At 31.1% G+C, this 14,746-nt stretch overlaps 2 protein-coding genes across 3 annotated transcripts in view; both read left to right on the top strand.

Annotated features, from left to right (window-relative positions):
• Positions 1-2,341: 2,341 nt before the first annotated feature.
• LOC106683365 (WASH complex subunit 1) lies at positions 2,342-8,495 on the top strand. Its single transcript, XM_014424781.3, has one exon. The coding sequence runs from the start codon at positions 2,458-2,460 to the stop codon at positions 3,751-3,753; it is 1,296 nt and encodes a 431-aa protein (XP_014280267.1). The 5' UTR covers positions 2,342-2,457; the 3' UTR covers positions 3,754-8,495.
• A 1,527-nt stretch (positions 8,496-10,022) lies between these two features.
• Positions 10,023-14,746, top strand: part of Ccz1 (vacuolar fusion protein CCZ1) — a 14,977-nt gene continuing 10,253 nt past the window's right edge. Inside the window, exons 1-5 of one of the 2 annotated variants that reach the window (XM_014424725.3) lie at positions 10,023-10,292; positions 10,374-10,471; positions 10,691-10,781; positions 13,311-13,523; positions 13,901-14,076. In XM_014424725.3, the coding sequence (XP_014280211.1) occupies positions 10,212-10,292; positions 10,374-10,471; positions 10,691-10,781; positions 13,311-13,523; positions 13,901-14,076 (659 nt within the window). In that variant the 5' untranslated portion in view covers positions 10,023-10,211. Of the gene's footprint in view, positions 10,293-10,373; positions 10,472-10,578; positions 10,608-10,690; positions 10,782-13,310; positions 13,524-13,900; positions 14,077-14,746 lie in introns of those variants that run through there. The other variant, XM_014424726.3, reaches the window with a different exon arrangement.

Here is a 14,746-nt window from a genome sequence, read left to right as displayed (position 1 = left end):
TTTATAAAACGAGTAAAGATTCTTTTTATTTTAATTTTATAAATTTTAAAAATTATTACAATATATATTCATATACATACACACACACACATCATAAATAAAATACTTTTATTGCCTGGCATTTTAAGGTATATATATATATATAGTAGGATCTTATTCCTCATCACTAGGATTTTTTTTCTTACCCTCCCTTTATTGATTTTTAGTAATAATTACAATATAAAATAACAAATACTATATATATATTTTTACTTACAAATAATCCTTATATTACCTGAAGGTTTTTTAAGGATGAGATAAGGATAGGTCCACTGTGAGTGGGGGTTGCACAATGGCACTCAAACAAGAGGCAATAGTAAAATTTGAAAAATAGCGAAATAATGTAATTGATAGGCTAGTTGAAAGATGCTCAGATAATTGGTGAGCAAGGTCGTTTGAAACCTGTGAAAATCCCATAGCAGAATTAACATTTCAGTGTAAACTAAAAGTGAGATTCACAGATAAACGTGAAAATATGAACTAACAAAATAGCTATCACGTGGTCGCAAGACGTAAGTAAAGCTTAATTTAACTTCCGATAATTGACCCAACGGTCCATGCAACTTGCTAAATCAAAATTTTCGACGCGGAAAAATCTCAAAGTAAACTGAAAAAATTTCACAAGATTCATAGATCAATGGACGAAAACATCCATGTAAATCTAAGTTAGGTCTTTTTGATTGATCCCTGAGAGTGTCGCAAAGTGGTGGATAGAGTGAAAAAAAACTCCAAAATGAAATGTGTTTAATCATGTTGATGAGTATGATTTCTCACATTAAAATACCTATAAACGAATTCACTGTAATTGGTTCTCTCATCAAAAACATTTGTGAGTCGTAGGCGTAATCTTACAGACGTTATTTCGGCAATGGGACAAAGTGAGTTAATTTGTTATTTTGTTTTAAACTATCCAACAAAATATATTTCCACCAAGTCAATACCAACGAAAGTTAGTGCACAAATTGTAGTTTTTCCAAAGCAGGTTTGTTTCTTGAAATATTGTTTTCTGAATTTCTTGGACCACTTCCAATTTAATACTGAAAAAATGAGCTTTACTGACCTTTTCGATGAGAGTATTTTTCCTATAAAAGTGTACATATCGGAGCAACTTTTGCATTAGTTTCATTGACGTATTTAAACGTATGAAGTCAGGTGCCTTCTTGAAAGGTGTATCCAAAATAAGGTGAGAAAAATTATCAGATTATCTACTATCAATCCAAATAACATTTTATTCATAGAAAAAAAGATTTCAATGATGGAAAAATTAAGATTTATATTTTTAAACCTGAAAATATTATCAAAATAAAAAAATGTATTCCATTGAATTCTGCACTCTGAATAACTTAGGAATTCATGGGAGTTACAGAAGATTTAAACAATTTAGAGGTTGCACAAAAACAGCAGTTTCCCACCACTGTGCATGGTGCCAAACAGTAACCATATATTCTACGGAAACATTTGACTACTTTATTAGTCTGTAATTGGCAGAGAAATTAAGTTTCGCTGTAATTGTTTTCAAAAGTTGATGTTTTACCAGTGGTGTTGTAGGGCGGGAACGGCGTTCCCACTATGCTTTTTCCAAAAATTCTATATATTAATGGGCGATCCGTGTTTTTCCCTGAGTTATAGCTCAATAATGACTGAATGGGTTTCAATGATTTTAAATAGCTGTCAAATACACATTGACTTTGAGGCTAAAAATCGGTGAGCACTTCGGAAACCACCTTGTAAAGGGGTGGGGACATCCTGAATCGCCCGATGTTATTTAATTCTAAGAAGATGCTAAGCGTTCCCACGCTGGAAAATTTACGACTACACCATTGGTTTTTTCTTCCTTGGAAAGTTGTAGTAATTAGACTCAAAACAAGCTGATCATCACCTGAGGTCAGGAGAAATGAGGATTACTTTCCAATCAAGTGAGAAAATTCAGGAGATCCCATGGGACTTGAATAAATAAGTGTAACGAAGAAACTAAGCTGCCAGGAAAAGGGAAGCCAAAAAGGAGAGGCTTTATGGGTAACAGAAAGATTAGAGGCAAATAATCAGTTGCCATTTGTCTCTGTCAATATTAGAGTTTTTGAGTCTCGCACGAATTTCTTGATTAAAGAATGAATTTAAAGAGAATGACTTGAAGGATTTTCATTGTTGAGGAACCAATTTATTTAGTGTATATTTGCGATTAAATGAACTGTTTTTAAGACAATTACATAAAATGAAGAAATTCCTAGTTATCTCAACAAAACTTTGGACAACGAGGGCGTGGTTAACTCCTTTTTTTTAGTTCACTTTCCCTTCAAAGGAGGGTAGAGATAGAACACTGCTTAAGCTGCAAGTATGGAAGGTTATTTAATGGCTAGGTTTTCTGTTGTTTGTTATTCAATTTTTTAGTGATGTCGAAAACTTTTTCTATCAAGTAAAATGGAGAACAGTAAACCTAAAGTTCCTTTGATTCAGCAAGATGTTAGTCACGAAGAAACTGTCTTACAAATTGCTTTTGCTTTGGATTCATTGCAAACAATAGTTGAGAAGGTATTCAGTGATGTTGAAGAAAGAATGCAAAAACAAAAAAATCGTCTTAAAGAAATAAAAAATAGATGTAGTCGTGCTAATGATAAAGTTCAACGAATCAAAGGGATAAATAAATCCATAACTGTATTCTCTAGTGCCAAATACCCAGTGCCAGAACAAGATTTATTTTTTGAAGCCTTTGATCATTCAGTTCATGTAACAAGGCCTAGTATAAAAATAAACTATACACCACTTCCACCAAACAAGATGACTTTAAAGGAAAAAATGAAATTCTACCATGTAAAAGACAGTACCCAAATGCTTCGGAGAAATGATGAAGTTAAACCATTGGTGGGCCTAGGACCAATTCCAGATACTATCAAGAGCATTTCTTCATTATGTCTTTTCAACACTTCACACAATATCTATGCAAAATATGAAATGATTAATCCTTTGACTATTAGTAAACAAAGTACCTTAAAGGTAACAGAAGAAAAGCAACAACTAGAACCTCCCCCAGTTTCTATTAATGGGCCAATATTAGGAGCAAAAAACATTCCAAATTATTTTTATAATCCCATTTTACAAGATGTGCCAGATATTCAAGTGCCTATGGATCTTCCTAATTTGCCTGGAGTTGCGAATGACTTAAGATATGATGAAAATCTTTCAATAGAAAAAGTTAATACAGAACCTGCACAAGTCTCTATCCGCCCAACGATCACTGAGGATAAGATAACGATTGTTCAAGAACTGCCTAAATTAGAAACTGTTTCTAGCAATACTATAGCACCTCCTCCACCACCACCTCCTCCGCCACCACCTCCTATTCCAGAACCAGAACCACCTCCAGAACATGTAGATCACCCACCACCTACTGCTGATAAAATACTTCAGCCTGTCATTCCTTCAATTGAACCAGTATCTGATATGAGAGCTAATTTGATGGAAGCTATCCGTCAAGCTGGTGGTAAATCTAAATTGAAATCAATACAAAAAGAAACGAAAAAAGCTCCATCAAATGAAGGACCAAAGAGTTTAATGGAGGATCTACATGACAAGTTGTTAATGCGAAGGAAAGGTATTTTAGGTAAAACTGAGAGTACTGAAGTAAACATTTTAGGACAAATTGCTTCCATGATTCCACCTCCTCCTGTAAAACAGCAGGAATCTGAGGAGGAAGAGGACCAAGAATGGGATGACTAGGATTATTTATTTTATTCGCTATGAAATCGGTTCATTTATTTTAGAAAAGGAATTGGCCCTAATAATAGATTTTAAATAATCCCAAAAAAAACTGTCTAATAATTTTAATATGTGAAAATTACAATATTTTCTATAAAAAAATTCTAATACAATTTTTTTTTATACTTACAGAGAATTGATTTTACAGTAAACAAAGTATAAGTATTATTTTGGCTTTTTGAGTTTTCTAAAATAAACTGTTCAATTAGTGGTGGCTTTAAGTAAAAAAAAAAAAAATTGTTTCTACAATTTAATCTGAATTGGAATATGCCAAAGGTTTGTGGGTAAAAATACCTAATAATTAATATGCTTACTGGATTATGTTCCTTGTGTGTCAAATGAAGTGTCTATGATAAATAGTAAAGTATATTATATCTGATCATTTATTAATGATATAAGAAATTAGAAAGCCAACACTGTATTATATCCTTTTGATTAATTCCTTTTTTGTTAAATGAAATTTATTTTATAATTATATAGTCTTATCTATTTTTTTTTTATTAAGATACTAATATTTGTAAATAAATATAATTCCTGTCATCAGCACTATTAGGTTAACTCATATATCTTTAATTTATTCATTATTTTAGGTGTTCGGTTGTAAAACATGATTAAAATTTATTATGAAGTTTTTGGCATCACCTGATTTTTAAGGACACTTCATAAATTGTTAAAATAATCTTGAAGGGATTTGTTTTCTTAAATAATGTTGATACTAAGTTATGGTAAGTAACTCCCAGTTGAACGTAAAACACAAAAGTTTTTCATTTTCTCGCACATTATGTTTTACGACCAAATGCCCTCATTACTGAAATTTTAATATTATATGTTAACAACTGAGTAGAACAGTACTACCAGCAAATGTGCTACAGGAATGGCAAAGTGGAGGACTAAAGTATTAAGGCAGTAACTGGTTACTTAGAATAGACTGTCAAATCTCATTCCATAAAATTTATATATATAGGGCTTTTAATTAAGGTTTATTAATTCTTGATATTATATATCTGTTCAATTTATGCTCTATATTAGGTTGCTTTTTTTGAGAAGTTAGGCTGTCTGATTTCATTAATATCATTCTTTATAAATGTTTTTATTACTATTTTGTTTTAAGTGCATGATTTAATACTGCTGCTGTTAATTTATTTATTTAAATTTTTTATCCAAAAAGTTTTTCTTTTTCAATTAAAAATATTAATTATAGAATTGAACTATTAAATCTAAAAATTTATTAATAAAAGGTTTATCAAAATTCTTAATTAATTTAGCTTATTTTCTATTTTTTTAATTGGCTAGTTTTGTATTACTTTTTTAGTTGAACTGATTACGAGAGATCAGTTCTATGATTTATGTGTGGAAGGGGATCTTTTAGAAAAATTCTGAGGTAATTCTAAAAAATATATGAAAAATAAGGAAAAAAGTTATAATTGTTTTTAAACAATGAAACAATATCATCAATAAATATTACTATATATTAATAATTCTTCAACATTTCATGTAAAAAGTTATATATGAAAATTATATAGTACTAGAATATAAGAGTTTAAATAATAAAGCCCTATTAATTTTGTGGATTGGGATTGGACACTATTAAATATTTTTGAATTTTCCAGTTTGTCTCTCAAACTCTAGGTTATGGAAATAGTAGCCGTTTGTAGATGCCTAATGTTTAATTACTTGAAGGATCCATTCCTATGCGAATTTCTTCTTCGATATCAGTAGGTTTCATGCTTTGCAAGGTTTTATTGAATTCATTCCTACTTTAAGTTTTTTAAAAATTGAAATATAATATATATTCCAGTGTGGAAAATGTTACCATATGAATCTAATTTAGGTAAATATTTCATTTTATCATTTAAGTGTTTAATTTATATTTTCATACAGTGTTAGTGGTATCTCATTATAGATTTATATGGCTTATTTTTGTACTGATTAAAGGATGTGATAGTATTGAAGTGCAATTATGTAGTTATTTACTAGAATTAGATGTAATCTGTGTTACTGATTTTGTATTTTTAGTATGTTTTATATATTTAGTTTGTTATTGGTGTATATTGAAGTGAATATCATTGTTATGATCTTAAGTAATTAGAAATGAAAATTCTTTATTATTATTATTAGACCCTCTATTGTTTTTTGTTTTTTTTAATTTTGAAATTACTTTTGATCTATTTTATATTCATGCATGAAATTATAATCATCAAATGAGGAGTATAATTAAATTCATAATTATAAACTATTTTGTTGGTAAAATGTACTGTTATAATTTTTACATAATTCAGTCAGATGGTGCCATTTAAGAATAATAAATTTCTGTTTTATTTATTTACTGTACGATTTACTGATTAAATATACTCTATTTTTAATTTTTTTTTTAAATGGATCGAAAAATTTTAAAAGTTCTGTGTCTATTTGATTTATCGCCTTGTTATTTGTCGAAAGAATTATTCTCTGAGCGGTTTGAAGATATAGAGAGGTCTGAGCTTAGCTGTTTCAGAGTAGCATGGTAAAAGGGCTGTTTTTACCATGCTTCGAAATAGGCCCTTTTACCAAGCTTTGAGGTACTCAGAGAGGAAGAAGGAGCAAAAAATTCGTTTTTTTTTTCCTTTTTCTTTTTTGGCCAAGACTCCCATTGGAGTCCTATACTGCCTAACCATGGTTGGGGGTCAAAGTTCTTCATTTTGTGGTACCGCCACTCAATGAAAAAAGTCAACGTCCCAGGCCGGATTCGAACTGGCACTGGCAATAGACATCAAAAATTGGTAAGACTATGTCTTAACCACTGAGCTATGGGCGGCCCCAAAAAATTCTTAATTGTTTCAAAACCTTAGCTTGATTTAACTACAATACCATATTTTCTAATGTTATTAAAGGGAACAAACACATTCATAATTATAGATAGAAAATCCCATAGCCACTGATCAAGTAGAAATAAGTGAAAGTGTTAACTTATTAAGAAATTAAAGGTTTTTTTTACTAAAGAATGATTCAAAAATAAATATTTTTTAATTGATTTAACTTTTTCAATGTCATTTGCTGTTTTCTTTATAAGTTAATATATTCTATAAAATATACATATTTACAGAACATTTGAGGTTTATTTTGTTACATACACATTTATAAAATTAAAACAATTTCAATGAAAGAATATGTTTTTTAACCATCTGACAAAATTCCTTTGAATCATATGGGAGAAATAATTAACAGTAGGCCCAGAATGAGAAGATGGGTTTCTCATTAGAACTCTGTGGTCTTCCAGATGGGGGAGGATCAGTAGTTATCTGTTCAGCATCCTAGGTTACATAGTCTGTGGCTGGCTATCTATTGGAGTTTGTTTTTCCTGATCCTCCAAAATCTTTATTTATAATACAATGTATGCATGCTATGTAAATAGATAAAAGTTCAATATTTACAAACCCGTATGCATACTACATATTTCCTCCTTACCATACCCAGTGTACATTCACCACGATCTACAACAAATACATCTAGAGTTGGTTACACTTTCAACTATAGATAATATAAGTATAACAGAGAGTAGAACCTGTTCCTGCAAGGACCTAAAGAAAATAAATTTTCTGCAAGACCCTAAGTGAATGATTACAGAATCACAGAGTGTAGTTTCCATTCTGCCGTGATTTATGTAAAACTCACCAATAAATTCACTTTCTGTCCACTGTACCTTCCCTAATGAATATAGAATGAGTCCTTCTGCTGAACCCACATAATATCCATAACATTGTATCCGCAATATTGTTTTTTTTTCGTTCATACAGTGCACCAAATTGGTATTTTATGCCATTACTAACATAGTTCCATATTGTACATTTCAGTTATTCTGGATTTCATTTTGTATACTTCAGTTACTCTTATTGCATATCTAAGTAATTTTGTTTTTAGTAGAAATGAAATGCGATTGTTGTCAAAACAGTGGTTAGGCCACTTACTCTCAGAGCATCAAATATCCTTCATATGTTTATTTTGTACTAACATCGTAGATGATTACATCTCACTCAACATCTCTATGAACCCAACCAAGAAAGACTGCGTCGTGTTCGCTCACCAACAGCACAAGCGATCGACTCCTGAAATCACTCAAGTTGGACAGTACGATTATCTCCCCTTCAAACTCGATAGTCTACCTACGAGTGAAGCTGGACCGTCATCTTAAATTCTCCACCCACATCTACCAGAAAACTAAAACTGTAAGAAGGCAATCTTACAGACTCAACCACCTCCTCACATCACTAGTACTTTCTCTGCGGCTTAAACTGCAGATATACAAAAACATTCTGAGGCCGGTGCTCCTCTATGGGTCACCACTCTTCACCTACCTCTCTGAAGGCACGCAGCGTTTCCAGGACACCATGCTGTGGAGAATGGTCCGCACAACATTGTGGAAGAGGAAGAAGCCCCCGGAACTGCATCAACTCCTAGAACTCCCACAGTGCCAGAGTTCATTGGTCAGAGGCATGTCAAGTTCTTTGACTCCCTCCAATTTTTGACCAATCCACTCTTCCAGGCACTGACACCAGCACCTCCACCAGTCCGATGGCAGGATTTACACCAGAGACCACCACAACTTTAACCCAGAAAAAGTGACAGTGACACGATTTTCAGTTTTAGTGTTTTTAGATTTAGTGAAAAGTCGAAAAATTGAAGTACGCCCCAGCACCTCACATATTTTCAAATCGATCATTGATATTTCAAAATTTTGTATTATATCCAGCCATCCCTTAGAATGGAGCACAGCTCCAGTAAAACGGCAATAATAAAAAAATTGTGTATATATATATATATATATATATATAATGTATTGTACATATGTTTATATTTTTTAATTATTTTATGAATAAATGGGATTTGACAAAAAAAAATTATTACATCTCTGTATTACAACTTTTTGTAAGTAAAAGTAAAATATTAGTGTATACATATTTACAGAAGAATAGGAAAGGAGTACAATTATGAAAAATAGAAATGTTAATAAATTAAAAATGATTTTATCCCAAATGGATAGCAATGTGGTTCATCCAAGCACTACCAGATGGCAGGTGCCATCAAGAGATTCATCTGACTTTCAGTAGATAGTGTCAGCCATATTGTAAAGGGCTTGTGGGTACTTGGGTCTGAAATAGTATTCTTGAACTCATTATTGCAAAACGTTAGAGCATACGTAAATTGGCTGCTCTGTGCCCCTATATCAGGTTGAATACATTCCACCTTATAAAGCTGCAATCCATCCTGATATGAATTAAATATAATCAAACCAATAGATACATATGAAACGTCCCCTCAGACTTATTTAGAGATAGCCTAATGTAGTTCTTTTGGTTAAAGGGGCCTCTACATGTTGGCCAAGCCAAGGCAAACTCGGACATGCACGAGCATGTGGATGGGTGGCTTGTACGAGTTGGCCTAAGCTCGTTGCGGATCCGTCGAGAGTCGGTTTTTGGACACAGATCAAAGAGGTTCGTGAGAGCACTCGTGTAGCATCTCCACCATTGTTCTTTGTCTAGTTACAACTGAGAGCTGTTAGGAGGTGGTAGTTAATTTTTATAAATTTTATATTTAATCTTATTTATTTATATTTAATTTCCTTTAATTTTCTTTTTTTTGTAATAAAAATAATATAATCCTGGCAATGGCTGAAACCACTTATACGTCCGCCATGCTTGCCTCTCTGAATAACACTGACATGTGGATGACCCACTCTTTGTTTACCGAGCATTTGTACAAGCCTCCGATTCGTGGCGAGCGGCCAACATGTGGATACGCCTTAAAAATATGGGTTCCAACAAATTACAGGGTAAACATTGAAAATCTAACAATGTCATCCTTAACAAATTGAACCACATTTATTTTTAATGTGTCTTTGTGATGTATTTAGCCCCATATTTGTAGAATTCGCGAATCCACTACCGTTTTTGTCTCAATCTTTTCTTTTTTTTGTAGAGACTAATCAATGGCAATTGATATGTGCGAAAGAGCTAGTTGTTACTCTGAGCAAATGTTGCTGAAGTAAGGAATTCAGTATCAAAAGTCAAATTCATATAAGGATACGATTGTTGGCTTGATCATGGTGCGGTGCAAGGAATTTGCGAAAAAGAATTAGGAATCTACAACATACAGTCCGAAAAATAAACTTAGGGAAAGTACAAATAAAAATGAAATTGCATCTCTTTGTGTAACATCTTTCCTTCATTGAACGCTCGTTTCTCAATTATAGAGCCATTTAAGATGGTATTTATCTTTGAATTATTTGTTCATCAGGTTAGTCTGAGGTTGACTTAATTTTGGTTATCTGAGTCATGAATTATGATGCATATGTTACTAATCTGTGAATATAATTATTCTCCTTGTAATATCAATTCTTGTAATAGATTTTTATTTAAATCAATTATGTATAAGTTACAAAAACGATGACAATGACCAGTAACACAGAAATATCTTTGAAAAATTTCTTTGTCTATCATGTTTCCTTTGGACAAACGGAAGGTCATGTAAGTTTATGCAAAAAACTATGTTTGGTCTATCAGAGAAAGCCTGAGAAAGTTGGTTCATGTAAGTTTCTCTGTATTTAGGAAGAAGAAAAGGTCCTATACTTCTATCCTAGAGGAACAAAAATGGATGTACAGATGAAAGAAGTTGGCCTAAGTGAAGCCATAGTGAAGTTCACTGAGTAATGTTTCCCCATAATAAACCAAATTGCTAGAACATGTTATTATTTATCATGTTTTAACAACATTTTGTTAACAACATATTAACAGTTTCTGTGAACTATTATTTAACATTGCTTAATACATGACTATTATTCTGTGAATAAAGTTATATATTTATTTAAATAATCTCAATTAAACTTATAAGTAAATATAAATAATTAAGATTATTTATGTTTTAGGACATTTTCCAGTGATTTATGTGATACATTACAAACTCAAAAAACAAAGAAATTTTTTTATAGACCTGAGGAAAATATATGGATAATCATGGTATATATTTTTTGTTGTGAGCATACTATAAATATTTTTTGTGAAGTTTCTAAAATGAGTATCTGAAGTACTTCAGATCACTGGCTTCCAACTCACTAAAGATAGCTCATTATTTCTAATTACAGCTTGCTGTAGATGTTATGGTAATATTATATGTATTTAAAATGGAGGGACCAGTTTTTAACTCCAGCTTCTACCATAGTAATAATGTCACCACAGTAAAATCCAGCCTCCTCTTAATGTGGCTTGTTATAGAATGTTAGGTATTTTTTATGTCATGAAACAAAAAATAAATGTGCTGTCTGTTCCATACCCACTAATAAGGACTCTATTGGGTGTATGTTCATGTGTTAAGCAAATATATATTAAGGATTTTATTTCAGGCAAAGATCTTATAAATTACTAGCACTTTTGATATATTATAACTACATAATTTTTTTTTTCAGAACTCTTGCTTGTAGTCCTAACTTTGTTTTCTTAGGGCTTTCTGACTATCCTTTTTTTTTTTTTTGGTCCATTGAATATATTGATACCAATGGATCTAAGTTTCAATAATGTTTTTCATTATAGTCCTGATATCCCTCAATTATGAATTGGATTTGTTAAACCTTTCATCAAAGGTGACAAGAAGTACTATGAAAATTAAGACTGGTTGGAATTATAACATTTTTAGATCTACTATATATTATTTTATCGAATATTGGAAAATTATAAAGAGAAATAGAAACAAACTCAGGCAATCAAGATGTGATCCCTAGTATGTGTCAAAGGATAAAAAGTCTAAATTGAGTAAAAAGCAGCAGAATAAGAAAAACCCAGAACAACTAGAAATCAACATTTTGTGAATTTTTTAAAATTTGTTTTCGAATATCATGAAAACTGTTACTCCTCCCAAGATAAACATTCCTAACTTCTATAAACCACATTAAACTAGCTTTAATTTGACTGCTAATAGACATCTGTACATCTAATGATTCTTGAGATATAGATTTCCCAAAATAAATTTACTAACTACTGGTGTCTCAGTACATTTTTTATGGAATGTTGCTTTCTATAAAGGTATATCATGGAAACTACTGAATGTAAATAGCTCTTTTTGTGCTTATATTTTATCAAATTTACTCTAAGTAATGTTCTATTAGGTTTTCTTTTGTTGTAGGTGGTTTTAATAGATATAAAGCTCAGAATATTTTTTTTTTTTTAAGTTTTTGCAGTTAGCATGATCTGACTGGCAGACTCTCATTTCTTTATCGGCACTGCTATAAAGATTCAAAAAGTTGCTATCAATGTTTTCATCTGCTAATGTCGATTTTTATGCACGAGCTCTCAGTCTATAAGACTAATTAGTAGTGGTAGGGGTCCCTCAGAACCACCTGTTGTGCTGTGGGTTATACAACTATTATATTTTTGAAGATATGATCCAATTAGATCAAAATTATATTATATTCTTCAGATCAATAAAAAAAAAACAAATTAAAAAATATATTAAATTTTGTATAGCTAAAGTAAATACCGGATCTTTGTGCCCAAATAATTTAAATTTTGGTATAAAATCTAAACATTAATATAATTCTTCAAAATATAGTAATTGTCAATTACTTTAACCTATTTTTCTTTCAGAACTTGAATTTGGTAGTATTACTAATATTTCCAAGCCCTCAACCAGATTTTGCTATTCTAATTTTCATAGTGCCAGCCTTGAATCTAAATGTGTCATGGACTGGGAAAGATCAAAATTAGATGGTGCTATGTCAATCAGGGCTGTAAGGAGGGTGGGGCAAGATGCTAGCACTGTCCATCCTGATAATTTTTCTTTGACTAAATGTGAATGATCGGCAGGAGTGTTCTCTTGTCCATATCATTTTATTCCTATAACCAAAGCAGAGTGCTTCCCTTTTAAAACTCTTATATGTTCTTTTGAGTTATTCAAAGTAAAGCTCAGCATCAATTGTCCTATCATCTGGAACAAATTCAAAGTTCAAAATTCAGCATAATCCACCTCTGGAACAAAAGCTGATACAGACTCCTCTTGAAGGTCAACTTCATCTAGGTTGTTTCTAGAATTTAACCGCCTTTCAAATCTTGCCATGTTACAGTGCACCATATTTTCATCTTCCATTGCACAAGTTACCTTGACTGCTGTCTTTTACTTAGTTCATTTTTCCATTAGAAATTCAGAATAACGCATATGGCAATTTTTTCCTCCGAAATTTTCAGTGATATAAAATGAAAGGCAGAGACAGTTGGCATATAAAGGATTAAAGTAAACGACAATATATCCACTTTTAACATCAGAATCAAAAAATGGAGATTTCAGTATCACCAATGAATTAATGCAAAAAGACTTTTTTAAGGACCTACTAGAATGTTTTACAAGCAAACGTAATGACTGTACTCATATATTTTAATAATAATTCCTCATTGCAGGATTAAGTAATATTTCCTCATTAAACAATGAAATGTTAAGTGTCACTAAAAATATTTTGGGTCAACGTGGTATTGATTTATCTATAAAATATTACATTTTAGACTGTGAATCTTCCCACCTGTCTTGTGGGCAAGGAGAAGTTAGATGGCATTGAATATTTACCAAATGAAGTACAAAATCCTGTTTTTTTGGCTGTATTAAGGCAGGCTTACTTAGCTGCTAAGCTGTTTCTGGGACCATTTCAGAGACTTATTGACAAAGAAAATGGATCTCCTGATCTACTAAAAAAAAAATTGGATTTTTTTTTTACCAAGGTATTATTTTCATGTTAATTATTATATTTAAGGTAACATTCGAAGACCAGAGAGGAAAAACAAGGAACTAAATTTTTGTTTCAAAAATGGATAACGATTGTTTCTGTTATATTTTTAGATGCTATCAATATTTTAAAATATGAGAAAAACATGTTTATCACATTCTTCATTATATATAGAATCTATAGATATTTTTAATTATTCTCTACTTTTGGTCAGATAAAAAATACCAAAAGATTATAATGTAAACTTTGTTTTCCTGAACATTCAGGAAAAAGTGAGATACACAAAATACCTTGTTTTTTCCCTGTGGTCTTCATTCAGTTTTGTAAACAAGTCATAAAATTTAATATGATGCTTTTTTATATTTGTTTTAGTACCTTCTTACCCTCAATTTGAAGAAATGTGATATTATTGATTTGTTTCAAGGAGTCCAGTTCCTCCCTCTAGACAAGCCTACGTTCCTTCATGCTCAATGTTTTGTTAATTTGGTAGAAGCAAATTTTCCAATTGTACAGTATTCTGTTTTACTCTTCAATGAGCAACTTGTGTGGTAGGTACATGGGTATTTAAATTGTTTTCAATACTTTTATGTATGACCATATTAATTACTTGAATTTCTTTTATATATACCGTAGAAGATGGCTATAATATCTCTGAAATTATGTTTCATGAATATTTATATCCTTATATTCATGCAAGAAATGAAAAAAGTTTGTTTCCTCAGAATCAAAAATTTTAACTCACAGTTTATAATTTTAGACATCAAAGAAGAAATTCTGTGTCAGCAAAGGAACAACATAAATATACAAAAAGATATTTATTTATACTGACGTTTCGACCTGATTTTCAGGTCTTCATCAGGGCTATAAAAACAAAAAGACAACAACCATCATTTAGAGAAAAAAAAAATGATAAAAATGTAGCCTGGATTCTCTGCTATATCTTTCTCGCATTTCTTGTTTTCTTCATTCCCCTTTCTCCATTTATTTCTTCTTATCCTTTGTTCTTTCCTAATTTCTTTAACTGATTCTTTATAGATTCATTCCACTGTATCATTTATTTGTTGCTAACATTTATATGTATATAAATAATAATGTAATCAATTTACTACTGTCATGTCCATAGTTAGTAATCAACTAATTTATATTTTCATTCCATTATTGTGTATATTTCCAACTGTTTTAGTCTATTATTTATTTTATTTTATATATTTGTCTTTA

Source organism: Halyomorpha halys, unplaced genomic scaffold, assembly GCF_000696795.3.
Source record: "Halyomorpha halys isolate HHAL.00 unplaced genomic scaffold, Hhal_1.1 Scaffold478.1, whole genome shotgun sequence".
In the NCBI taxonomy this organism is placed as follows: domain Eukaryota; kingdom Metazoa; phylum Arthropoda; class Insecta; order Hemiptera; family Pentatomidae; genus Halyomorpha; species Halyomorpha halys.
The sequence above is the reverse complement of the archived record's forward strand: the minus strand, read 5'-3'. Positions and strand labels throughout refer to the sequence as shown.